The sequence below is a fragment of the Lipotes vexillifer genome, unplaced genomic scaffold (assembly GCF_000442215.2).
Source record: "Lipotes vexillifer unplaced genomic scaffold, Lipotes_vexillifer_v1.1 scaffold180, whole genome shotgun sequence".
NCBI classification, from domain to species: domain Eukaryota; kingdom Metazoa; phylum Chordata; class Mammalia; order Artiodactyla; family Lipotidae; genus Lipotes; species Lipotes vexillifer.
In genome coordinates, this window is record NW_006796149.1 from 533819 (window position 1) to 561689 (window position 27871).

Below are 27871 nucleotides of genomic sequence, written 5' to 3' on the forward strand. Positions count from 1 at the left end.
GGAGCGATGAAGGATTAGCATGGTTCCTATGCAAGGATGACACAAAAATTTGGGAAATGTTCCATATTTTCTCTAGAATACAAGCTCTGAACACCTTCTAGAATATGCTCAGGAATCCATCTTGTTCACTGCTGTATCCAGAAGACCTTGAACAGTGCTAAGTACATGGGAGTACTCAATAAGTAATGTTGAATACATGAATTTTCTCAATAAATGATGTTAAATACAAAAAAAAAAATCCTAAGATCTCCATCATCACCATAAATGTCTATTCTCAAATGAACGTTCTTTCTCACATACATTATAAATAATATCGTTCCTCTAAAAAAAGGAAGTGAGGTACCAACAAGAATTCATTTATAAGAAAAACTTATAAGAAAATATATATTGGAAAGTAGAGGAAAATAAATCTTTGAATTTTGCCAGGAGATAAATTTGAAATGGAAAACATCTGTGAGAATGACATTTGAAGTTCATCAGATTTTTATTTCTTACCCCTGGAAGTATACCTACTCTTGTTTTCTTTCTCTCTGGCCCTAGACAAGCTTTGGTTTTGTGAACAGTCTTTTCCACATCTTCAAGGACTATGTCGACACTTCTGAGACTTTACCATCGTTGGATTTCATTTCTGTGCTCACAAAGGTAAAATCCTTATGGGAGATCTCAGCTTCTATGTGATAAATTCACCTACCTCTCAGGATAGTCGTTTATATCTCCTTAATTGTTATTGTTGTTCCTGGGAAGGTTCCACCTGCACCCTCCCACAGGGGAACTATCCCTTTCCCCACCAATCAACATTTTCAGAAATAACTTGCAGAATCTGTTTCTCCATTGTCATCTCTCCTGTGTGGGTTTTATTAAGACAAAAATCTGCATGCATGGAAAAGCCATTTTCAAGTCTGGTTTTCAAATGACTTCAATTTAAAGCTGTATTCATGGCAGTAGTTTGTGTAGGCTAATTACATGGTTCAGTTGTTCTTCTAACAAAAGTGGCAGGCTCTCTGAAAGGAACAAAATAAACCTTCAAATCCATTAACACCCTTAATAAGACTTCTGTGTATGAAAGGAGGAGAAAAGAGGAAAACTTGTACCCCGTGGTCTGATAAATGCTCTTGTTTTTCTTAAGTAGGTATTTGAACCTCTTCCCCTACTTTGAGCTTTTTAATGCAGTCCCTATCTATGCTCATTTAGCAAGATTTAAATTGTTACAGTCTATTTAAAAAAACATAGATTGGGGCTTCCCTGGTGGCTCAGTGGTTGAGAGTCTGCCTGCCAATGCAAGGGATGCGGGTTCGTGCCCCGGTCCGGGAAGATCCCACGTGCCGCGGAGCGGCTGGGCCCGTGAGCCATGGCCGCTGGGCCTGTGCGTCCGGAGCCTGTGCTCCGCAACGGGAGAGGCCACAATAGTGAGAGGCCCGCATACCACAATAAAATAAAACAAAGAAAACCCATAGATTGAGGTTTATTGAGCACTTACTAAGTACTTATGTGTGGGACTGATACCCTGTGCACAGTAATGTGCAGAATTAGACACGCCCCCTGCTTTGGGGGAGTTTTCAGTCTAGTGGGGAAGAAATTAATCCACTGATGACACTAATGATTATATAATCAAATTGAGATCAATGCTGGGGAAAAAAGGAACATAGATATTATGAAGGAAAACTTCTAGGTTGGGGCAAATGGTGAAGTAGTTACAGACAGGAAATTCTTCCTGGGGCGATGATGCTTGAGGTGAGATATGAAGAAGGACAGTTTAACAAGAGGCAAAACAAGCAAAAATTAGGTATAAAGTGGGGAGATCTTCAGTGACCTTCGAAAGCAGATTAGAATAAGAAAAGCTTTGAAAAACGAGAAAGAATGTAAAGTGTTGGGAATTACCTAAAATCTCAGACTCTCTCAATTCCTTTAGAGTCAGAAATTATCTTTCTTGTAGGACCATCACATGCTACACATTTTTTGTTTTTGTTAGACAAAGGGGCAGAGCCCTTAGTAAGTTACATAATGGACATGAATATTTGGATGTGTATTGGTTCAAGGTCTGAAGTTCCCTTGGTTTTCTTGATAATTTCTTTACTCCATCAAAGGCTAGGACAACTGGCAGGCTTTGCTCCACTTGGCTCTATCCGTCTCCTTGGATCAGTGCACTAGCCTGGTCATCCTCTTCTCATGGTAATGGGTGGAAGCACAAAAGAGCATAAACACCCATTATATTGGGTGTTTCATTTTGTGGCTTTTGCTTGGGACATAGAAGCTGGTGGCAAATATATCCGGGAATACTCATCTAAAGGCTGGCATCTTGCTTGGGACATTAGCACCAAGACCTGGCATCCTAGAACTTATTTTTAATGTAGTTTTTAGCAAATAGTCTGAAGAAATGTCAGCTTCTCATCAAAACACGTAAGTTGTCTTAGTCTGCTCAGGCTGCTATAATGAAGTGCCACAGGCTGGGTAGCTTATAAGCAACAGAAATCAATTTCTCACAGTTCTGGAGGGTGGAAGTCTGAGATCAGGGTGGTGCCCAGGTCATGTGAGGGCCCTCTTCCGGTCAAAGACCTCTTACTGTATCCTTTGCATAGCGGAAGTGGCTAGACAGCTGTCTGGAGCCTATTTTATAAGGGCATTAATCTCATTTATGGGGGCTCCACCTTTATGACCTAATCATCTCCTAAAGGGCCCACCTCCTAATACTGTCGCGTTGGGGGTTAGGATTCAACATGTGAATTTGAGGGGAACACACATATTCAGACTATAGCATAAGTGCACTTACACCCTACTACAGCATGGACTCTTTGCTGAAAGTCAATAATAATACCCACATATGAATGCTTCCTGTTACATTACAGATGTGTAAAGATGGGCTATAAAAGTTTTTCTTAAATTTAAAAAGGCCTACATGAGTCAGGTTAATTTCAGTTATACCACAGGAACAAACTCCAAATCTCAGTGGCTTGGTTTCATATCTCACTTACGCTCTGCTCCTACTTTGTCCTCGCTCTGGGACCGCTGCTGAGGGAGCACCCACCACCTGAAATGTAACCAGTCTCAAGGGCAAAGACGTAAGAGACTGGGGCAGAGCTCTTACTGACTCTTCAAGTTTCTGGCAGGTCTGTTCACATTTCATCGGCCTAAGAAAGTCACATGGCCAATCTTACCCTCGGTGGAGTGGGCATATGTATTCCTCCCTAGGAAAGGGAACTAGATGAGCAGTGATAACAGTCTACCACGGTGTCTCACAAGAAGCTCACCAGTGGAAGATTGGGACGTTTGTTGTCCACACAAAAGCCATCTGAGAAGTTGCTGAGAAGGAAGCTGAGGCTTGGAGAAGTTAAATCACTTGGCCAAGTTCACATAGCCAGTGGGTTGTAGAGCTGCATTTCTAAGCCTGACTGTTTATGGTCTTCACAGCAGGCTCCTTGTAATGGCCTTTCTCAAGCATCTCAAGGTGACCTGTGAGAAGACCTTCTGTTTACTTCCAATCCCCCAGCTATCACCAACCCCCCAGGAAAAAATTAATTCACATTATCAGCTTTCAAATTACTTCTTCTTGAAGGCAAAACTTGACATTTCCCCCCATAGCGTTTTGTCCTCTGAGGTCCTATAGCAAAATATTTTTCTAGGTTTTTGTTATTTCTGCCTTTACTACTGTCACTTCCTTTACTGGCCTGTTAGGCTTGGTCTGCTGTCTCTACTCACTGCAGTTGTAATGTTACCAGCAAGTGCGTCTTCCTTCTCCCATTCACCACATTATGCCACTATTGGAAATTCCCTAATGGGACCCATTACTCATTATACTAATTAATAAACCTATCAAGGAGCACGTAGGCTTAGCAATGTGGTAGGCACTATGGATTCCTAAAGAAAGTGTTTGCCAGTAAGGAGCCAGAGACATTGGTGAAGAGAAAAGAATAACTGTCATTCCCAAGACAGACACTTAACTGAGATGGCGGCACATTGTGCAGTGTGCCCAGTTTGACCATTATACACATGAATGTATACATACGAATTGGCCACTTGCCTCATTTTAAAATAAATTTGATATGGCTTACGAATGTGTAGTCATTATAGCAAGTTTAAGGCATTACACAAGCCTAATGAAGAAAGAACACAAGTGTTAGATTGGGTAAGCCTAGCACATAGAACGCACGCTACAAAACTACATTTAGTAGAGGTGCCCCAAATTTGACTCTCTATTTTTAGAAGCTGGAAGGAGAATTCAGTATGCGGATATTTTTGAGGAAGATTTAGTGAAAGGTCAAATGTTGTTACTTTAATCACTTACTATGAACACAAGCTTGACATCAACAACATGAGCAGTGAAACCAAAGGAAGTGTTTGTTGTCAGGTTCCATGCAGTGTGTGTAGGCCTCAACAAAGCATAAGTGCAAGGGTGGATTAAATCAATATGTCCTAAATAGAATTTTCTTTATGGGCAAAAAAAAACGGCAACTTATTGAGGAGTTAACTGTTTATTATGGGGATATCGGGGGTTTTTTTAAACAATGTTTATTTTGAAGATTACCTGTTACTATCCATGCAGTCATAGCTCCTACTTGATAATGGTGCCTCCTCCACTTTCCCTGTTCTAGTTGCTGATAAAAGTGAAGAGAAAGAGAAAGTCTGTCTGTGCTCTCTTTGCTTCCATTCATTCTCCTTCTGCCCTTCTCCTCTTGCAGTATTTCCAAGGAAGCCTGTGTCAGAGCCACCAGACCTACTGCCTGAATTACTCAGCTGCTGTCTTTTATCTTGAGAGTCTGAAACAGAGAGGGGACTTCAGAATTTATTTAAAAGTAAAGTACCAGGTTCTTTTCTTTTATATTTTTCCTGAGACTCTTTGGATATAACAGGTAGTAGGGATTATTAGACCCAAATTAAATGGGAAAGAAGGAAAATAAATGATCAACCATACATTTTAACTACAAACCTGCTTTCCTTATAAAGACATCATCCTCTGCATACTTAGGATTTTAAATGGTACACTTCTGGAAACACTGATCATCTAATGTCCCTCCTGAGATTTTGGCTGGATCTTTACAGTGCTTTATTTGTTCATTGGTTTGTTTTTGGAAGGAATTGGTGAGAAAACTAGAGTAGGAACTGAGGCTTTGTTTGTTACTAGAGGTTTGGCTCTTGCAGGATTTGGCCCCGACAAGGTCCTGTTGCACAAAAGCTGGGTGCACCATTTACCTTGTATTCTGTGTGAATGGTGCTTCCTGGAGGACGTCAGAGCACACAGTGTAAACACTGCCCCTGAAGTTGTCCAGCATGGTGGCTATGGGTCCCAAGGAATCTCTGCTAGGGACCTTCAGTGTCTGCTAATAAGCAAAACCAAAAAGAATTTTCCTTGACTTCCCTACTTCCTTTAACCCCTTTTTGACATGTCTTTAGTCTGAACCATACCTTTCAGCCTTTCAGTATTATGCCAGAGCCCTTTTCATGACCCCAAAAAATGGTCCAAGCCTTTCCAGAAAACCAGCTCTTCCCTGCAGCTGCAGGAAGCACCTGCCAGAGCATTACCTCAGAGCTGTGGGAGGAATGGCCACCACACACAGTTTCCAACAACTTTGCTGTGAATTGGTGCCTTTTTGCCATGGCCAGGATGTGCCAGGAAACCTGGGCGTGGCATGAATGATCTTGGAAAGATTGGCTCTATTTTTGTAGCTTCATCCTTTCAATGTTTTCTTTGCTACTCAAACCAAAACCTGAAAGCTCATTAGATTTCCAGGGTATGAATAATCTCGTTGCAGAAGTTTTCCCTGGAAGCTTATGGATGAGACCCTCGCCAAGCCCCCAAACTAGGGAGAATCCAGGTTCATTCCTCTCCCTTCCATGCTAGGGCAGAGAATAATTTAACAAGGCTCAGATATTGTTTTCAAGTAACTGGAAAATCCTGTAACAACTGTGACACAGAAGTTTATATTTATATATAAAATATATTCAGCATCCAATGATATTTAGGGAAAGGAATAAAGGATGCACTGTTGTAATGATGACATATGATACTTTTATAATGCATAATGTTTTGCCAAGTACTTTCTCAAACAACTCTTTTTTTTTAATAAATTTATTTTATTTATTTATTTTTGGCTGTGTTAGGTTTGCGTTGCTGCGTGCGGGCTTTCTCTAGTTGCAGCAAGCAGGGGCTACTCTTCATTGCAGTGTGCATGCTTCTCATTGTGGTGGCTTCTCTTATTGCAGAGCACGGCTCTACGTGCACGGGCTTCAGTAGTTGTGGCACGAGGGCTCAGTAGTTGTGGCTCACGGGCTCTAGAGAGCAGTCTCAGTAGTTGTGGCACACAGGCTTAGTTGCTCCGCGGCATGTGGAATCTTCCTGGATCAGGGCTCAAACCCACGTCCCCTGCGTTGGCAGGCAGATTCTTAACCACCACTCTCCAGGGAAGTCCCAATACCATACTGTTTAATGATTATAGCTTTGTAGTATAGTCTGAAGTCAGGGAGTCTGGTTCCTCCAGCTCCATTTTCCTTTCTCAAGATTGCTTTGGCTATTTGGGGTCTTTTGTGTTTCCATACAAATTAATTTTTTTTCTAGTTCTGTGAAAAATACCATTGGTAATTTGATAGGGATTGCATTGAATCTGTAGATTTCCTTGGGTAGTACAGTCATTTTGACAATATTCTTCCAGTCCAAGAACACAGTATATCTCTCCATGTGTTTGTATCATCTTTAATTTCTTTCATCAGTGTCTTATAGTTTTCTGCATACAGATCTTCTATCTCCCTAGGTAGGTTTATTCCTAGGTATTTTATTCTTTTTGTTGCAATGGGAAATGGGAGTGTTTCCTTAATTTCTCTTTCAGATTTTTCATCATTAGTGTATAGGAATGCAAGAGATATCTGTGCATTAATTTTGTATCCTGCAACTTTACCAAATTCATTGATGAGCTCTGGTATTTTTCTGGTAGCATCTTTAGGATTTTCTATGTATAGTATTCTGTCATCTGCAAACAGTGACAGTTTTACTTCTTTTCCAATTTGTATTCCTTTTATTTCTTTTTCTTCTCTGATTGCCGTGGCTAGGATTTCCAAAACTGTGTTGAATAATAGAGGTAAGAGTGGACATCCTTGTCTTGTTCCTGATCTTAGAGGAAATGCTTTCAGTTTTTCACCATTGAGAATGATGTTTGCTGTGGGTTTGTCATATATGGACTTTATTATGTTGAGGTAGGTTCCCTCTGTGCCCACTTTCTAGAGAGTTTTTATCATAAATGGATGTTGAATTTTATCGAAAGCTTTTTCTGCAACTATTGAGATGATCATAAAGTTTTTATTTAACAATTTGTTAATGTGGTGTGTCACACTGATTGATTTGCAGATGTTAAAAAATCCTTGCAGCCCTGGGATAAATCCCATTTGACCATGACATATGATTCTTTTAATGTATTGTTAGACTTGATTTCCTAGTATTTTGTTGAGGATTTTCATGTCTATGTTCATTAGTGATATTGGCCTGTAATTTTCTTTTTTTGTGATATCTTTGTCTGGTTTTGGTGTCAGAGTGATGGTGCCTTCATAGAATGAGTTTGGGAGTGTTCCTTCCTCTGCAGTTTTTTGGAATAGTTTCAGAAGGATAGGTGTTAACTCTTCTCTAAATGTCTGGTGAGCCATCCCATTTTTAATTTTCTAGTTTCTAGTTGTGCCCTTTTTTCCACTTAGAGAAGTTCCTTTAGCATTTGTTGTAAAACTGGTTTCGTGACAGTGAATTCTTTCTGCTTTTGCTTCTGTGTAAAGGTTTTGATTTCTCTGTCAGATCTGAACGAGAGCCTTGCTGGGTAGAGTATTCTTGGTTGTAGGTTTTTCCCTTTCATCACTTTGAATATATCATGCCACTCCCTTCTGGCCTTCAGAACTTCTGCTGAAAAATCAGCTGATAGTCTTATGGGGATTCCCTTGTATTTATTTAATATTTTCTCTTTGTCTTTAATTTTTGTCAATTTGATTACTATGTTTCTTGGCGTGTTCCTCCTTGGGTTTATCCTGTAAGGGACTCTGCACTTACTGGACTTGGGTGACTGTTTCCTTTCCAGTGTTAGGGAGGTTTTCAGCTATTATCTCTTCAAATATTTTCTCAGGTCCTTTCTCTCTCTCTCCTCCTCTGGGACCCCTATAATGCAGACGTTGGTGTGTTTGACGTTGTCCCAGAAGTCTCTTAAATTGTCCTCATTTCTTTTCATTCTTTTTTATTCCGTTCTGTGGCAGTGATTCCCACCACTCTGTCTTCCAGCTCATTGATTCATTCTTCTGCATCACTTATTCTGCTATTGATTCCTTCCTAGTGTGTTTTTTCATTTCAGTTATTGTATTCTTCAACTCTGTTTGGTTATTTTTTATATTTTCTAACTCTTTGCTAAAAACTTGTAACTTCTCACTTTATATATCCATTCTTTTCCCGAGTTCTTGTATCATCTTTAGGGTCATTACACTGAGCTCTTTTCTCAGGTAGATTGGCTATCTCCACTTTGCTTAGTTGTTCTTCTGGAGTTTTATCTTCTTCCTTTGTCTGGAACATATTCCTATGCCAACTCATTGTGTTTAAATTTCTGTTTTTATTTTTATGTATGTAGTAGCTTAGTTACATTTCTCAGTCTTGGATAAGTGATCCCCTGAAGGGGAAGTCCTATACATGCCAACAGTATACTCCCCTCTCATCAGTCAAGGGCCAGGGACCAACTGGTCCCAGGTTAGGTTCTGACCTATGTTTGTGGACTTAGTTCTTCAGGCTGCAGGATCGTAGTTTCCTTGCTTCTGGTGTCTGACCCCTGACACTGCTCTAGCCATTATGCAGGCTTCCTAGTGGGAGGGGCTGGTGGTTGGAGCTGGGTCTTTGCCCTCTGGTGGGCAGGGCTGTGTGAGGGGGTGTGGCTAGAGGTGACTGGGCTCGGGATGACTTTAGGCAGCCTGTCTACTGATGGCTGGGGCTGTGTTCCCACCTTTGTTGTTTGGCCTGAGGTGTCCCAGCACTGGAGCTAATAGCCTGTTGAATGGGGCCAGGTCTCAGTGCCAAGGACCCAAAATGTCTGCCTCCAACAAGAGTTCACATAGGTCCCCGCTGTGTCCACCACTAGCTTTTATGACTCCAGAGAGATCCACAGCCACCCCTGCCTCCCTAGGAGACCCTTCCATACCAGCAGGTAGGTCTAGCCCAGGCTCCTATGTAAGTCACTGCTTTGCCCTGGGACCTGGTGCACATGGGACCTTGTCTGCACCCTCCAAGAGTGGAATCTCTGTTTCCCCCAGTCCTGTGGAGCTTCTGCAATCAAGCCCTACTAGCCTTCAAAGCCGTATGTTCTGTTGATGTAGGGCTCAGAGCTCTCACTCCTGTGGGAGAACTTCTCTGATATAATTATTCTCCAGTTTGTGGGTTGCCCACCCGGGCAGTATGGGATTTGATTATATCATGAGTGCACCCCTCCTACTGTCTCATGTTTTCTTTTTTATGTCTTTGGATGTAGAATCTTGTTTTGGTAGGTTCCAGTCCTTTTTATCAATGGTTGTTCAGCAGTTAGTTGTGATTTTAGTGTGCTCGTAAGAGCAGGTGAGCTCAGTGTCCTTCTGCTCTGCCATCTTGTCTCCCTCTACTCCTTGTTCAGGTTTATTCCTAAGTATTTTATTTTTTTGATGTGATATTAAAAAGGACTTTTTAACTTTCCCTTTCTGATATTTCATTGTCAGTGTAAAGAAATGCAACAGATTTCTGTGTGTTAGTCTTGTATCCTGCTACCTTGCTGAATTTATCAGTTCTAGTAGTTTTTGTATGGAGTCTTTAGGGTTTTCTATATATAGTATCATATCATCTGCCTATAATGACAGTTTTACCTCTTCCCTTCCAATTCAGATACCTTTTATTTCTTTTTCTTGTCTGGTTGCTGTGACTAGGACTTCCAGTACTATGTTAAATATAAGTGGTAAGAGTAGACATCCTTTTCTTGTTCCAGATTTTAGTGGGAAGGTTTTCAGCTTTTCACTGTTCAGTATTATGTTGGCTGTGGGTTTGTCATAAATAGCTTTTATTATGTTGAGTTATGTACTTACTTTGGTAAGAGTTCTTATCATGAATACATGTTGATTTTATCAGATGCTTTTTCTGCATCTGTTGAGATGATCATGTGGTTTTTGTCTTTTGTTGATGTGGTATATCACATTGATTGATTTGCATATGTTGAACCATCCTTGTAACCCTGAGATGAATCCAGCTTGATCATGGTGTATGATATTTTTTATGTGTTGTTGGATTTGGTTTGCTAATATTTTGTTGAGAATTTTTGTATCTGTATTGATCAAGATATTGGCCTGTAATTTTCTTTTTTGATAGTGTCTTTTTCTGGTTTTGTTATCAGAGTGAGGGTGGCTTCATAGAATGAATTTGGGAGTGTTCCCTCCTCTTCAGTCTTTTAGAAGAGTTTGAAAAGGATTGGTATAATTTCTTCTTTGTAGGTTTGGTAGAATTCCCCAGTGAACCCATTTGATCCTAGACTTTTGTTTGCAAGGAGTTTTTTTAATTACAGATTCTATTGCACTTCTAGTGATCAGTCTATTCAGTTTATTTATTTATTCTTGATTCTGTTTTGGTGGGCTGCATGTTTCTAAAAATTTGTCCATTTCTTCTAGGTTGTGCAATTTGTTGGCATATATTTGTTCATAGTATTCTCTTTTTTACTTATTCTCTCTCTCTCTTTTTTTTTTTTTGTATTTCTGCAGTGTCAGTTTTTCCGCTTTCATTTCTTATTTTGTTTATTTGGGTCCTCTCTTTTCTTCTCTTTTTTCCCCCCCCTGCATGGTTTTGTGGTCTCACTCACTGATGCCTTCTGTTTGCAGTGCCCTGTCAAAGCCTTGGTAGTACAGAGATAGACAAGGATAGTGAAATGTTTAAAAGCGCAAGTTGTGAAGTGAGAACATCAGACACTCAAAATCAGACAGAATCACTGACCCACCACTTATGGGCTGTGTGACTTTGGGCAAATTACCCAATCTCTCTGAGTCCAATTTAATGGATTATCCTACTTTTCCTCACTGATTTTTTTTTTTTTTTTTTTTTGGCTGCATTGGGTCTTTGTTGCTACATGCGGGCTTTCTCTAGTTGTGGGAAGCAGGGGCTACTCTTCATTGCAGTGTGTGGGCTTCTCATTCGGTGGCTTCTCTTGTTGCAGAGCATGGGCTCTAGGCATGCAGGCTCAGTAGTTGTGGCGCGCAGGCTCAGTAGTTGTAGCTCGGGCTCCAGAGCACAGGCTCAGTAGTTGTGGTGCACGGGCTTAGTTGCTCTGTGGCATGTGGGATCTTCCCAGACCAGGGCTCAAACCTGTGTCCCCTGCATTGGCAGGCAGATTCTTAACCACTGTAGCACCAGGGAAGTCCCGTCTCTTTTCTTCTTGATGAGCCTGGTCAGAGGTTTGTCGATTTTGTTTACCATTTCAAAAAAATCAGCTCTTGATTTTATTGATTTGTTTCTATTGTTTTTTTGATTTCTATTTTATTTACTTCCTCTCTGATCTTTATTATATCCTTCCTTCTGCTGACTTTAGCCTTTGTTTGTTCTTCTTTTTCTAATTCTTTTAGGTGGTAAGTTAGGTCATTTGAGATTTTTTTTATTTTTTGAAGAAGGCCTGTATCACTATGAACTTCCCTCATGGGACTGCTTTTGCTGCATCCCAGAGATTTTGTATGGTTGTGTTTTCATTGTCATTTGTCTCGAGATATTTTTTAATTATCTCTTTGATTTCATTGTTGATCCATTGATTTTTTAGAAGCCTGTTGTTTAGTCTCCATGTAATCATTTTTTTCTCGTTTCTCTTTCTGTGGTTGATTTCTGGTTTCATGCTGTTGTGGTCAGAAAAGATGCTTGAAATAATTTCTGTCCTCTTACATATGGTCAGGCTTGCTTTGTGTCCTAGCATGTTTCCTATTACTTGTTTTCTGTATTTAGGAGCTCCTATATTGGGTGCATATATGCTAACAAGTGTAATATCCTCTTTTTGTATTGATTCTTTTATCATTTTATAGTGTCCTTCTTTATCTTTCTTTATGGCCTTTGTTTTAAAGTCTATTTTGTCTCATACAAGTACTGCTACTCCCACTTTCTTGTCATTTCCATTTTCATAAAACACCTTTTTCCATCTCCTCACTTTCAATCTGTGTATCCTTCACCCTAAAGTAGGTCTCTTGCAGGCAGCATATTGTAGGCTCTTGTTTTTTTTTTTTTTTTTTAATTTTATTTATTTATTTATGGCTGTGTTGGGTCTTCGTTTCTGTGCGAGGGCTTTCTCTAGTTGTGGCAAGCGGGGGCCACTCTTCATCGCGGTGCGCGGGCCTCTCACTATCGCTGCCTCTCTTGTTCTCTGCGGAGCACAGGCTCCAGACGCGCAGGCTCAGTAATTGTGGCTCACGGGCCCAGTTGCTCCGTGGCATGTGGGATCTTCCCAGACCAGGGCACGAACCCGTGTCCCCTGCATCGGCAGGCGGACTCTCAACCACTGCACCACCAGGGAAGCCCTAGGCTCTTGTTTTATTATCTAATCTGCCACTCTTTTTTATTATCTGCCACTCTATGTGTTTAGATTGGAACATTTTGTCCATTGACACTTAAGGTAATTGTTGATAGATATGTATTGATTGCCATTTTAAACCTTATTTTTCAGTTGATTTTGTATTTCCTCTTTGTTCCTTTATTTTTGTTTTTGTTTTTCCTCTTGTGGTTTGATTTTTGTGTTATGTTTGAGTTCTTTTGTTTTTGGTTTTTCTGAATCTGTTGTATGTTTTTGATTTTTTGTTGCTCTGTTTTACAAGTATGTTAACCCATTACTATATCTACTTGTATTAGATTCATAGTCATACAGGATCAACCATATTCTGAAAAAAGTCTTCTGAAAAAAGTCTACATTTTCTTACCCCTCCCCCCACATTTTATGATTTTGATGTCCTCTTTTATATCTTCATGTTTATCACTGCTCTTTATTGTAGTTATCATCGCTTTCACACACACACAAAATGATTGTAATCTATATACTGGCTTATTTAAGTGATTTATTTTACAATTGTGATTTTCTCATTCCTATAGATCCTTCTTTTCTATTTAGAGAAGACCTTTCAATATTTCTTTTAGGATAGTTTAGTATTGCTGTGTTCTTTTAGTTTTTGTTTCTTTTTGTTTTGTTAGTTTTGTTTGAGAAATTCTTTATATTTCCTTCTATTCTAAATGATAATCTTGCTGGGTAGAATATCCTAGGTTGCAGGTTTTCCCCTTTCTGGACATGGAACATATCTTTGCACTCCCCTCTGGCCTACAACATTTTCTGTAGAGAAACCAGCTGAATGCCTTATGTGGGTTCCCTTTTAACTAACTCTGTTTTTCTCTTCAGAATCCTCTCTTTAACTTTTGCTATTTTAATTTTAATACATCTTCATATAAGTCTGTTTGTGTTTATCTTGTTTGGGACTTTCCTGTACTTGGATATCTGTTTCCTTCTTTAGTTTGGGAATTTTCCAGCCACAATTTCTTCAAATACATTTTTTTTTTTTTTTTTTTTTTTTTTTCCATTTGGTAAGTATCATGGGCCACAATTTTAAAATCTGATTCTTTCTCAGTCTACCTTTTGCAGTTTCCAACTCTCCCATTTATCTCTAGGGACGTGCTGGCTGTGTTTACGTTATGCCAGAGAGCTGAAGCAAAAGTGGAATTCCGATTCATCACCCAGATGTTCCCAAACTCCACAGAGCCATATTTGGAATTGTATATATAAAATATCCCTATAATTTATTAAGTTTTCTTCCCCACCTGGGTGTTTTGGCATCAAGTCACTTTCTGTCTGGCAACTCCTGGCAAGTTCATATTAAGGCCTGGAAGAGGGGTTCCGTGCTAATCAGTCTGGGATCCTCCCGGACCGGGGCACGAACCCGTATCCCCTGCATCGGCAGGCGGACTCTCAACCACTGCGCCACCAGGGAGGCCCCTTCAAATACATTTTTGATTCCCTTTTCTCTTCTCCTTCTGGGATCCCTATTATGTGTAGATTGGCTAGCTTTATATTATCCCATAAGTCTCATATATAGCTTTCATCTTTTACATTTGTCCTTCTGTCTGCTGTTCGGAATTGCATGATTTCCATTATTCTAATTTCTGGATCACTTATTTGTTCCTCTGCATTGTTCAGTTTGCTGTTTATTGCCTTTAGCTTGGCTTTTGTCTCTGCAAATGAGTTTTCTAATTTTAATTGGCTCCTCTTTATAGTTTCTAGTTCCTTGTGACAGTAGTCTGCATTCTTCTCAATAGCCTTTCTTCTACAGTTTTCTTTTTATTACCTCCTTTTTGAACTTGGGATCTAGGATTATAGACTGGTCTGTTTCATTGTTTGTTGGTCTTTCAGGGGATATCTCATATTCTATAAATTGGGAGTGATTTCTCTGCTTTTTTTTTATTTAATTTAATTTTTTTATACAGCAGGTTCTTATTAGTAATACATTTTATACATATTGGTGTACATATATCAATCCCAGTCGCCCAATTCAGCACACCACCACCACCACCCACACATTCCCCCCTTGGTGTCCATACATTTGTTCTGTACATCTTTGTCTCAGTCTCTGCCCCACAGCCCGGTACATCAGTACCATTTTCCTAGCTTCTACATATATCCGTTAATATACATTATTTGTTTTTCTCTTTCTGACGTACTTCACTCTGTATGACAGTCTCTAAATCCATCCACGTCTCTACAAATCACTCAATTCCAATCCTTTTTATGACTTGAGTAATAATCCATTGTATATATGTACCACATCTTCCTTATCCATTCGTCTGTCGATGGGCATTTAGGTTGCTTCCATATCCTGGCGATTATAAATAGTGCTGAAATGAAGATTGGGGTGCATGTGTCTTTTTGAATTATGGTTCTCTCTGGGTATATGCCCACTAGTGGGATTGCTATGTCATATGGTAATTCTATTTTTCGATTTTAAGGAAACTCCATACTGTTCTCCATAGTGGCTGTATCAATTTACATTCCCACCAGCAGTACAAGAAGGTTCCCTTTTCTCCACACCCTCTCCAGCATCTGTTGTTTGTAGACTTTCTGATGATGCCCATTCTAACTGGTGTGAGGTGATACCACACAGTAGTTTTGATTTACATTTCTCTAATAATTAGTGATGTTGAGCAGCTTTTCATGTGCTTCTTGGCCATCTGTATGTCTTCTTTGGAGAAATGTCTATTTAGGTCTTCTGTCCATTTTTGGATTGGATTGTTTGTTTTTTTTAATACTGAGCTGCATGAGCTGTTTATATATTTTGGAGATTAATCCTTTGTCCATTGATTCGTTTGCAAATATTTTCTCCCATTCTGAGGGTTGTCTTTTCGTCTTGTTTGTAGTTTCCTTTGCTTTGCAAAAGCTTTTACGTTTCATTAGGTCCCATTTGTTTATTTTTTGGTTTTATTTCCATTACTCTAGGAGGTGTATCAAAAAAGATCTTGCTGTGATTTATGTCAAAGAGTGTTCTTCCCATGTTTTCCTCTAAGAGTTTTATAGTGTCCGGTCTTACATTTAGGTCTCTAATCCATTTTGACCTTATTTTGGGTATGGTTTTAGGGAGTGTTCTAATTTCATTCTTTTACATGTAGCTCTCCAGGTTTCCTAGCACCACTTATTGAAGAGGCTGTCTTTTCTCCATTGTATATTCTTGCTTCTTTATCAAAAGTAAGGTGACCATAGGTGCATGGGTTTATCTCTGGGCCTTCTCTTCTGTCCATTGACCTATATTTCTGTTTTTGTGCCAGTACCATATTGTCTTGATTACTGTAGCTTTGTAGTATAGTATGAAGTCAGAGAGTCTGATTCCTCCAGATCCATTTTTTTTTTTAACATCTTTATTGGAGTATAATTGCTTTACAATGGTATGTTAGTTTCAGCTTCACAACAAAATGAATCAGTTATATATATACACATATGTTCCCATATCTCTTCCCGCTTGCGTCTCCCTCCCTCCCACCCTCCCTACCCCACCCCTCCAGGCGGTCACAAAGCACCGAGCTGATCTCCCTGTGCTATGTGGCTGCTTCCCACTAGCTAACTACCTTACGTTTGGGAATGTATATATGTCCATGCCTCTCTCTCGCTTTGTCACAGTTTACCCTTCCCCCTCCCCATATCCTCAAGTCCATTCTCTAGTAAGTCTGTGTCTTTATTCCTGTTTCACCCCTAGGTTCTTCCTGACATTTTTTACCTTAAATTCCATACATATGTGTTAGCATACGATATTTGTCTCTCTCCTTCTGACTTACTTCACTCTGTATGACAGACTCTAGGTCTATCCACCTCATTACAAATAGTTCAATTTCATTTTTTTTATGGCTGAGTAATATTCCATTGTATATATGTGTCACATCTTCTTTATCTATTCATCCGATGATGGACACTTAGGTTGTTTCCATCTCCCGGCTATTGTAAATAGAGCTGCAGTGAACATTTTGGTACATGATTCTTTTTGAATTATGGTTTTCTCAGGGTATATGCCTAGTAGTGGGATTGCTGGGTCATATGGTAGTTCTATTTGTAGTTTTTTAAGGGACCTCCATACTGTTCTCCACAGTGGCTGTATCAATTTACATTCCCACCAACAGTGTAAGAGGGCTCCCTTTTCTCCACACCCTCTCCAGCATTTATTGTTTCTAGATTTTTTGATGATGGCCATTCTGACTGGTGTGAGATGATATCTCATTGTAGTTTTGATTTGCATTTCTCTAATGATTAGTGATGTTGAGCATTCTTTCATGTGTTTGTTGGCAGTCTGTATATCTTCTTTGGAGAAATGTCTACTTAGGTCTTCTGCCCATTTTTGGATTGGGTTGTTTGTTTTTTTGTTATTGAGCTGCATGAGCTGCTTGTAAATTTTGGAGATTAATCCTTTGTCAGTTGCTTCATTTGCAAATATTTTCTCCCATTCTGAGGGTTGTCTTTTGGTCTTGTTTATGGTTTCCTTTGCTGTGCAAAAGCTTTTAAGTTTCATTAGGTCCCATTTGTTTATTTTTGTTTTTATTTCCATTTCTCTAGGAGGTAGGTCAAAAAGGACCTTGCTGTGATTTATGTCATAGAGTGTCCTGCCTATGTTTTCCTCTAAGAGTTTGATAGTTTCTGGCCTTACATTTAGGTCTTTAATCCATTTTGAGCTTATTTTTGTGTATGGTGTTAGGGAGTGATCTAATCTCATACTTTTACATGTAGCTGTCCAGTTTTCCCAGCACCACTTATTGAAGAGGCTGTCCTTTCTCCACTGTACATTCCTGCCTCCTTTATCAAAGATAAGGTGACCATATGTGCATGGGTTTATCTCTGGGCTTTCTATCCTGTTCCATTGATCTATATTTCTGTTTTTGTGCCAGTACCATACTGTCTTGATTACTGTAGCTTTGTAATATAGACTGAAGTCAGGGAGCCTGATTCCTCCAGCTCCGTTTTTCGTTCTCAAGAATGATTTGGCTATTCAGGGTCTTTTGTGTTTCCATACAAATTGTGAAATTTTTTGTTCAAGTTCTGTGAAAAATCCCAATGGTAGTTTGATAGGGATGGCATTGAATCTGTAGATTGCTTCGGGTAGTAGAGTCATTTTCACAATGTTGATTCTTCCAATCCAAGAACATGGTATATCTCTCCCTCTACTTGTATCATTTTTAATTTCTTTTCATCAGTGTCTTATAATTTTCTGCATACAGGTCTTTTGTCTCCTTAGGTAGGTTTATTCCTAGATATTTTATTCTTTTTGTTGCAATGGTAAACGGGAGTGTTTTCTTGTTTTCACTTTCAGATTTTTCATCTCTGGAATGCCAGAGATTTCTGTGCATTAATTTTGTATCCTGCAACTTTACCTAATTCATTGATTAGCTCTAGTAGTTTTCTGGTAGCATCTTTAGGACTCTGTATATATAGTATCATGTCATCTGCAAATAGTGACAGCTTTACTTCTTTTCTGATTTGGATTCCTTTTATTTCCTTTTCTTCTCTGAAGAAAACTTCCAAAACTATGTTGAATAAGAGTGGTGAGAGTGGGCAACCTTGTCTTGTTCCTGATCTTAATGAAATGCTTTCAGTTTTTCACCATTGAGGACAATGTTGGCTGTGGATTTGTCATATGTGGCCTTTATTATGTTGAGTAAAGTTCCCTCTATGCCTACTTTCTGCAGGGCTTTTATTCATAAATGGGTGTTGAATTTTGTCAAAATCTTTCTCTGCATCTATTGAGATGATTTTATGGTTTTACTCCTTCAATTTTTTAATATGGTGTATCACGTTGATGGATTTGAGTATATTGAAGAATCTCTGCATTCCTGGAATAAACCCCACTTGATCATGGTGTATGATCCTTTTAATGTGCTGTTGGATTCTGTTTGCTAGTATTTTGTTGAGGATTTTTGCATCTATGTTCATCAGTGATATTGGCCTGTCGTTTTCTTTCTTTGTGACATCCTTGTCTGGTTTTGGAATCAGGGTGATGGTGGTCTTGTAGAATGAGTTCAGGAGTGTTCCTCCCTCTGCTATATTTTGGAAGAGTTTGAGAAGGATAGGTGTTAGCTCTTCTCTAAATGTTTGATAGAATTCGCCTGTGAAGCCATCTGGTCCTGGGCTTTTGTTTGTTGGAAGATTTTTAATCACAGTTTCAATTTCAGTGTTTGTGATTGGTCTGTTCATATTTTCTATTTCTTCCTGATTCAGTCTTGGCAGTTTGTGCATTTCTAAGAATTTGTCCATTTCTTCCAGATTGTCCATTTTATTGGCATAGAGTTGCTTGTAGTAATCCCTCATGATTTTTTGTATTTCTGCAGTGTCAGTTGTTACTTCTCCTTTTTCATTTCTGATTCTATTGATTTGAGTCTTCTCCCTTATTTTCTTGATGAGTCTGGCTAATGGTTTATCTATTTTGTTTATCTTCTCAAAGAACCAGCTTTTAGTTTTATTGATCTTTGCTATTGTTTCCTTCATTTCTTTTTCATTTATTTCTGATCTGATTTTTATGATTTCTTTCCTTCTGCTAACTCTGGGGTTTTTTTGTTCTTCTTTCTCTAATTGCTTGAGGTGCAAGGTTAGGTTGTTTATTCGAGATGTTTCCTGCTTCTTAAGGTGGGCTTGTATTGCTATAAACTTCCCTCTTAGAACTGCTTTTGCTGCATCCCATAGGTTTTGGGTCGTTGTATCTCCATTGTCATTTGTTTCTAGGTATTTTTTAATTTCCTCTTTGATTTCTTCAGTGATCACTTCGTTATTAAGTAGTGTATTGTTTAGCCTCCATGTGTTTGTATTTTTTACAGCTCTTTTCCTATAATTGATATCTAGTCTCATGGCGTTGTGGTCGGAAAAGATACTTGATACAATTTCAATTTTCTTAAATTTACCAAGGCTTGATTTGTGACCCAAGATATGATCTATCCTGGAGAATGTTCCATGAGCACTTGAGAAAAATGTGTATTCTGTTGTTTTTGGATGGAGTGTCCTATAAATATCAATTAAGTCCATCTTGTTTAATGTATCATTTAAAGCTTGTGTTTCCTTATTTATTTTCATTTTGGATGATCTGTCCATTGGTGAAAGTGGGGTGTTGAAGTCCCCTACTATGAATGTGTTACTGTCGATTTCCCCTTTTATGGCTGCTAGTTTTTGCCTGTATTGTTGTGGTGCTCCTATGTTGGGTGCATAAATATTTACAATTGTTATATCTTCTTCTTGGATCGATCCCTTGAACATTATGTAGTGTCCTTCCTTGTCTCTTCTAATAGTGTTTATTTTAAAGTCTATTTTGTCTCATATGAGAATTGCTACTCCAGCTTTCTTTTGGTTTCCATTTGCATGGAATATCTTTTTCCATCCCCTTACTTTCAGTCTGTATGTGTCTCTAGGTCTGAAGTGGGTCTCTTGTAGACAGCATATATATGGGTCTTGTTTTTGTATCCATTCAGCCAATCTGTGTCTTTTGGTGGGAGCATTTAGTCCATTTATATTTAAAGGTAGTTATCTATATGGATGTTCCTCTTACCATTTTCTTAATTGTTTTGGGTTTTTTATTGTAGGTCTTTTCCTTCTCTTGTGTTTCCTGCCTAGCTAAGTTCCTTTAGCATTTGTTTTAGACATGGTTTGGTGGTGCTGAATTCTCTTAACTTTTGCTTGTCTGTAAAGGTTTTAATTTCTCTGTCAAATCTGAATGAGATCCTTGCTGGGTAGAGTAATCTTGGTTGTAGGTTTTTCCCCTTCATCACTTTATATATGTCCTTCCCCTCCCTTCTGGCTTGCAGAGTTTCTGCTGAAACATAAGCTGTTAACCTCATGGGGATTCCCTTGCATGTTACTTGTTGTTTTTTCCTTGCTGCTTGTAATATTTTTCTTTGTATTTAATTTTAGAAAGTTTGATTAATGTGTGTCTTGGCATGTTTCTCCTTAGATTTATCCTGTATGGGACTCTCTGTGCTTCCTGGACTTGATTAACTATTTCCTTCCCATATTAGGGAAGTTTTCTACTATAATCTCTTCAAGTATTTTCTCAGTTCCTTTCTTTTCCTCTTCTTCTTCTGGTACCCCTGTACTTCGAATGTTGGTGCATTTATTGTTGTCACAGAGGTCTCTGAGACTGTCCTCAATTCTTTTCATTTTTTTTTCTTTATTCTGCTCTTCAGTAGATATTTCCACTATTTTATCTTCCAGGTCACTTGTCTGTTCTTCTGCCTCAGTTATTCTGCTATTGATCCCTTCTAGATCATTTTTAATTTCATTTATTGTGTTGTTCATCACTGTTTGTGTGCTCTTTAATTCTTCTAGGTCCTTGTTAAACGTTTCTTGTATTTTTTCCATTCTATTTCCAAGATTTTGGATCATCTTTACTATCATTATTCTGAATTCTTTTTCAGGTAGACTGAGTATTTTCTCTTCATTTGTTAGGTCTGGTGCATTTTTACCTTGCTGCTTCCTCTGCTTTGTGTTTCTCTGTCTTCTCATTTTGCTTAACTTACTGTGTTTGAGGTCTCCTTTTCTCAGGCTGCAGGTTCGTAGTTCCCCTTATTTTTAGTGTCTGCCCCCAGTGTCTAAGGTTGGTTCAGTGGGTTGTGTTGGCTTCCTGGTGGAGTGGACTAGTGCCTGTGTTTTGATGGATGAGGCTGGATCTTGTCTTTCTGGTGGGCAGGTCCATGTCTGGTGGTGTGTTTTGGGGTGTGTTTGGCCTTATTATGATTTTAGGCAGCCTCTCTGCTAATGGGTAGGGTTGTGTTCCTGTCTAGCTAGTTGTTTGGTATAGGGTGTCCAGCACTGTAGCTTGCTGGTCATTGAGCGGAGCCGGGTCTTGAGATGGAAATCTCTGGGAGATTTTTGCCGTTTGATACTACATGAAGCTGGGAGGTCTCTTGTGGACCAGTGTCCTGAACTTGGTTCTCCCACCTCAGATGCACAGCCCTGACACCTGGCTGGAGCACCAAGAGTCTGTCCTCCACATGGCTCAGAATAAAAGGTAGAAAACAAAAAAAAAGAAAGAAAGAAGAAGATAAAATAAAAAAAAATAAAAGTTATTAAAGTAAATAATAATTATTAAAAAAATTTTTTTCAGTAATAAAAAAAAGAGAGCAACCAAACCAAAAAACAAGTCCACCAATGATAACAAGTGCTAAAAACTACACTAAGAGAAAACAAAAGCAGAAAATAACAAGAAAACGTACAGACACAACCCTAGGACAAATGGTTAAAGTAAAGCTATACAGACAAAAATCACACACAGAAACATACACATACACACTCACAACAAGGGAAAAAATATATGTATATCATTGCTACCTCCTCAATTTGGGATAATTCATTGTCTATTCAGGTATTCCACAGATGCAGGGTACATCAAGTTGATTATGGAGATTTAATCTGCTCCTCCTGAGGTTGCTGGGAGAGATTTCCCTTTCTCTTCTTTGTTCGCACAGCTCCTGGGGTTCACCTTTGGATTTGGCCCCGCCTCTGTGTGTAGGTCGCCTGAGGGTGTCTTTTCTTCTCTCAAACAGGACGGGGTTAAGGGAGCAGCTGATTTGGGGGCTCTAGCTCACTCAGGCCGAGGTGGGGAGGGAGGGGTACAGTGTGTGGGGCGAGCCTGCGGTGGCAGAGGCCAACATAACATTGCACCAGTGTGAGGCGTGCCATGTGTTCTCCCGGGGAAGTTGTCCCTGGATCATGGGACCCTGGCAGTGGCGGGCTGCACAGACTCCTGGGAGGGGAAGTGTGGCTTCTGACCTGTGCTTGCACACAGTCTTCTTGGTGGCTGCAGCAGTAGCCTTAGTGTTTCCTGCCTGTCTCTGGTGTCTGTTAGCCACGGCTTGAGCCCACCTCTGGAGCTCGATTAGGTGGTGCTCTGAATCCCCTCTCCTTGCGCACCCAGAAACAATCGTCTCTTGCCTCTTAGGCAGGTCCAGACTTTTTCCCGGATTCCCTCCTGTCTACCTGTGGCACACTAGCCCCCTTCAGGCTGTGTTCACGCAGCCAGTCCCAGTCCTGTCCCTGGGATCTCACCTCCGAAGCCCGAGCCTCAGCTCCCAGCCCCCACCCGTTCTGGTGGGTGAGCAGACAAGCCTCTCGGGCTGGTGAGTTGCTGGTCGGCACCGATCCTCTGTGCGGGAATCTCTCTGCTTTGCCCTCCGCACCCCTGTTGCTGCGCTCTCCTCCATGGCTCCAAAGCTTCCCCCCTCTGCTACCTGCAGTCTCTGCCCACAAAGGGACTTCCTAGTGTGTGGAAACCTTTCCCCCTTCACAGCTCCCTCCCACTGGTGCAGGTCCCGTCCCTATTCTTTTGTCTCTGTGTTTTATTTTTCTTTTGCCCTACCCAGGTACTTGGGAAGTTTGTTGCTTTTTGGGAGGTCTGCAGTCTTCTGCCAGCGTTCAGTAGGTGTTCTGTAGGAGCTGTTCCACATGTAGATGTATTTCTGATGTACTTGTGGGGAGGAAGGTGATGTCCACGTCTTACTCTTCTGCCATCTTGAAGCTCCTCTCTCTCTCATTTCTAATTTTATTGATTTGAGTCCTCTCCGTCTTCTTATTTTTTATTTTTATTTTTTGGCGGTATGCGGGCTCTTCACTTTTCTGGCCTCTCCCGTTGCGGAGCACAGGCTCCGGACGCACAGGCTCAGTGGCCATGGCTCACGGGCCCAGCCGCTCCGCTGCATGTGGGATCTTCCCAGACCGGGGCACGAACTTGCGTCCCCTGCATCAGCAGGCGGACTCTCAACCACTGCGCCACCAGGGAAGCCCTCCCTCTTTTTTTTGATGAGTCTGTCTAATGGTTTATCTATTTTGTTTATCTTCTCAAAGAACCAGCTTTTAGTTTTATTGATCTTTGCTACTGTCTTCTTTGTTTCTATTTCATTTATTTCTGTTCTGATCTTTATGATTTCTTTCCTTCTGCTGACTTTGGGTTTTGTTTGTTATTCTTTCTCTAGTTCCTTTAGGTGTAAGGTTAGGTTGTTTTTTTGAGATGTTTGTTGTTTCTTGAGATAGGATTGTATTGCTATAAACTTCCCTCTTAGAACTGCTTTTGCTGCATCCCATAGGTTTTGGATCATCGTGTTTTCATTGTCATTTGTCTCTAGGTATTTTTTGATTTCCTCTTTGATTTCTTCAGTGATCTCTTGGTTATTTAGTAATGTATCTTTTAGCTTCCATGTGTTTGTGTTTTTTACATTTTTTTTCCCTGTAACTGATTTCCAATCTCACAGTGTTGTGGTCATAAAAGATGCTTGATATCATTTCAGTATTCTTAAATTTCCTGAGGCTTGATTTGTGACGCAAGATGTGATCTATCGTGGAGAATGTTCTGTGTGCCCTTGAGAAGAAAGTGTAATATGCTGTTTTGGGATGCAGTGTCCTGTATATATCATTTAATCTATTTGGTGTATAGTGTCATTTAAAGCTTGTGTTTCCTTATTAATTTTCTGTTTGTATGATCTGTCCATTGGTGTGAGGTGTTAAAGTCCCCCACTATTATTGCGTTACTGTCGATTTCCTCTTTTATAGCTGTTAGCAGTTGTCTTATGTATTGAGGTGCTCCTATGTTTGGTGCATGTATATTTGTAATTGTTATATCTTCTTTTTGGATGGATTCCTTGATCATTATGTAGTGTCCTTCCTTGTCTCTTGTAACATTCTTTACTTTAAAGTCTATTTTATCTGCAATGAGGGTTGCTACTCCAGCTTTCTTTTGATTTCCATTTGCATGGAATATCTTTTTCCATCCCCTTACTTTCAGTCTGTATGTGTCCCTAGGTCTGAAGTTGGTCTCTTGTAGACAACATATAGATGGGTCTTCTTTTTGTATCCATTCAGTGAGCCTGTGTCTTTTGGTTGGAGCATTTATCCATTCACGTTTAAGGTAATTATCAGTATGTATGTTCCTATTACCATTTTCTTAATCGTTTTGGGTTTGTTTTTGTAGGTCCTTTTCTTCTATTGTGTTTCCCACTTAGAGAAGTTCCTTTAGCATTTGTTGTAGAGCTGGTTTGGTAGAGCTGAACTGTCTTAGCTTTTGCTTATCTGTAAAGCTTTTGATTTCTCCATCGAATCTGAATGAGATCCTTGCTGGGTAGAGTAATATTGGTTTTAGGTTCTTACCTTTCATCACTTTAAATATGTCCTGCCACTCCCTTCTGGCCTGTAGAGTTTCTGCTGAGAAATCAGCTGTTGACCTTATGGGAGTTCCCTTGTATGTTATTTGTCGTTTTTCCCTTGCTGCTTTCAGTAATTTTTCTTTGTCTTCAATTTTTGCCAATTTGTTTACTGTGTGTCTTGGCATGTTTCTCCTTGGGTTTATCCTGTATGGGACTCTCTGTGCTTCCTGGACTTGGGTGGCTATCTCCTTTCCCATGTTAGGGAAGTTTTCAACTATAATCTCTTCAGATATTTTCTTGGGTCCTTTCTCTCTCTCTTCTCCTTTTGGGACCCCTATAACGTGAATGTTGTTGTGTTTAATGTTGTCGCAGAGGTCTGTTAGGCTGTCTTCATTTCATTTCATTCTTTTTTCTTTATTCTGTTATGTGGCAGTGAATTCCACCATTCTGTCTTCCAGATCACTTATCCGTTCCTCTGCCTCAGTTATTCTGCTATTGATTCCTTCTAGTGTATTTTCATTTCAGTTATTGTATTGTTCATCTGTTTGTTTGTTCTTTAATTCTTCTAGGTCTTTGTTAAACATTTCTTGCATCTTCTCAATCTTTGCCTCCATTCTTTTTCCGAGGTCCTGGATCATCTTCACTGTCATTATTCTGAATTCTTTTTCTGGAAGGTTGCCTATCTCCACTTCATTTAGTTGTTTTTCTGGGGTCTTATCTTGTTCCTTCCTCTGGTACATAGCCCTCTGCCTTTTCATCTTGTCTGTCTTTCTGTGTATGTGGTTTTTGTTCCCCAGGCTGCAGGATTGTAGTTCTTCTTGCTTCTGCTGTCTGCCCTCTGCTGGGTGAGGCTATCTAAGAGGCTTGTGTAAGTTTCCTGATGGGAGGGACTGGTGGTAGGTTGAGCTGACTGTTGCTCTGGTGGGCAGAGCTCAGTAAAACTTTAATCCGTTTGATGGGTGGGGCTGGGTACCCTCCCTGTTGGTTGTTGGCCTGAGGGGACCCAACACTGGAGCCTACCTGGGCTCTCTGGTGGGGCTGATGGCAGACTCTGGGAAGTCTCACGCCAAGGAGTACTTCCCAGAACTTCTGCTGCCAGTGTGCTTATCCTCATGGTGAGACACAGCCACCCCCCGCCTCTGCAGGAGACCCTCCAACACTAGGAGGTAGGTCTGGTTCAGTCTCCTGTGGGGTCACTGCTCCTTCCCCTGGGTCCCGATGCGCACACTACTTTGTGTGTGCCCTCCAAGCGTGGAGTCTCTGCTTCCCCCAGTCCTGTCCAAGTCCTGCAATCAAATCCCACTAGCCTTCAAAGTCTGATTCTCTAGGAATTCCTCCTCCCATTGCCAGACCCCCAGGTTGGGAAGCCTGACATGGGGCTAAGAACCTTCACTCCAGTGGGTGGATTTCTGTGGTATAAATGTTCTCCAGTTTGTGAGTCACCGACCCAGCAGTTATAGGATTTGATTTTATTGTGATTGCACCCCTCCGACAGTCTCATTGTGGCTTCTTCTTTCTTTGGATGCAGGGTATCTTTTTTGGTGAGATCCAGTGTCTTCCTGTCAATGACTCTCCTCTGCTTCTTTGTGTTCCTTATATTTCTTTGACTGTGTGAATTTAGGAGAAACAGTTATCTGCGGTGGTCTTGAATGGCTGTTTTTATGTGAAAGCCTCCCTTTGTAGTCTGTGTGAGTCTAATATTTTTGGTGCAAGGACTGTTTTTAGTATGGATGCCTGCCATGTCTTTCCTCCATGTATGCTGGTTGTTATCCCCTTGATAGGGGGTGTTATTGTTTCTGTGGTGACCAGAGCCTGCACTGGAAGTTGAGTGGGGCCTCCTCTTTGCTCTGTGCTTGTCACAGCCTTGTTGGGACAGGGTCTGCTCCCCAGTTGTTGGAGTAGAAGCCCCCAGGTCTGTTTCTGAGCTGTGGTGTGAGGTAGGCAGTACTGGAGCACTCCCACTGGGAGTCACTGAGTATTCCTCCTCAGGATCTGTCCACTGGCAAGTGTGCTCTGTGGTGTCATCTGTCACCCATTGTGCGTGCTCAGAAAGTACACCATTGTTGGCACTGCCCTCAGGTCCTCCTCAGCCATGGGAATGCAGGCAATCAGCCTGGATGTCCCTCAGGTGCTGTGCTCACAAAGCCACCAGTGCCGATCCATTGGCACAGATTCCCTGAAGGCAGGCACCGGGACCTTCCTTAGTTGCCCATAGTCGTGCACCTGGACCCACTGTGGGAGCTACAGAATTGGCACAGACCCTGGCCCCACCTCCACATTCATGCGTCCACAAAGTTCGCAGCTGCTAACTCTAGCCCCGTGCCAGATACTGGAGTACCAGCATCTGCTCGGATGTCCCACAGTTGTTTAGCTGACAAAGGCGCCAGCAGCGTAAATCCACCAGTCACAAAGTCTCCCGACGGGGCTCAGATTTCAGCCCACCTCTGTGTGTGGGCAACTGCAGGCACTGGCGTGCTCCCAGAACTCGTAGAGGCGGAGCCCTGCCCACTTCGAGCACTGTGAGGGTGAGGCTGCTCTGGCGGTGCCCCACTCCTCCCTTCAAGGGCTTGTTAACAGTGGGGCTTCTTTGGTGGACCCAGGCTTCATCCTGCACACAGCCCCAGTTGCAGCCCAGGCCACACTCCAGCCCCTCCAGCTTCTCCACAGAGCTACCCCCAGTCCTCTCCCAAGGTCTGTCCACTGAAGCCCAAGTTTCAGCACCCAGCCTCCACTCATACCAGGAGACACATGTCTTGGGCTGGGGAGTGCAGTAAGGTGGCCAGGACCGGGTGTGCTGGTGTCTCTCTCTCCTGCCAGCTGTAAGCTGGTTGCTGCACTCTCCTCTGAGCCTCTGAAGCTCCCTTTCTGTCCCAGCTGATCTCCCAGCCAGTGAAGGGAGTTCCCAGGGTGAGGGAGCCTTTCCTCTTTCACAGCTCCCTCCCAGGGGTGTAGGTCCCATCCTGCTTTCTTTTTTTTTCTTTTGTCCTACCTGGTTACACGGTGATCTTTCTCGCAGCATTGGCTGTATGAGGTCTTCTGTCAGCATTCAGTAGGTGTTCTGTGAGAGTTATTCCACATATGGATGTATTTTTGATGTATTTGTGGGCATGCATCATTGAGCTCCATGTCCTTCTATTCCGCCATCTTGATCTCCCACCTATAAATTTACTTATTATAAAACTGATGCAGAGTCCATTGATCTAGACCCATCCACGAAAAGGACTTTTATGTCCAATCTCTCATGACAGAGAATTTTTTTCTTTCCCT

At 40.9% G+C, this 27871-nt stretch overlaps 1 protein-coding gene across 1 annotated transcript in view; it reads left to right on the forward strand.

Moving 5' to 3' along the window:
* The window catches only part of PLEKHG7 (pleckstrin homology and RhoGEF domain containing G7), a 65690-nt gene that overhangs the window by 20090 nt on the left and 17729 nt on the right, over nt 1-27871 (forward strand). The window contains 2 exon segments of the mRNA XM_007468224.1: nt 541-642; nt 4674-4787. Of these exon segments, the coding sequence (XP_007468286.1) occupies nt 541-642; nt 4674-4787 (216 nt within the window).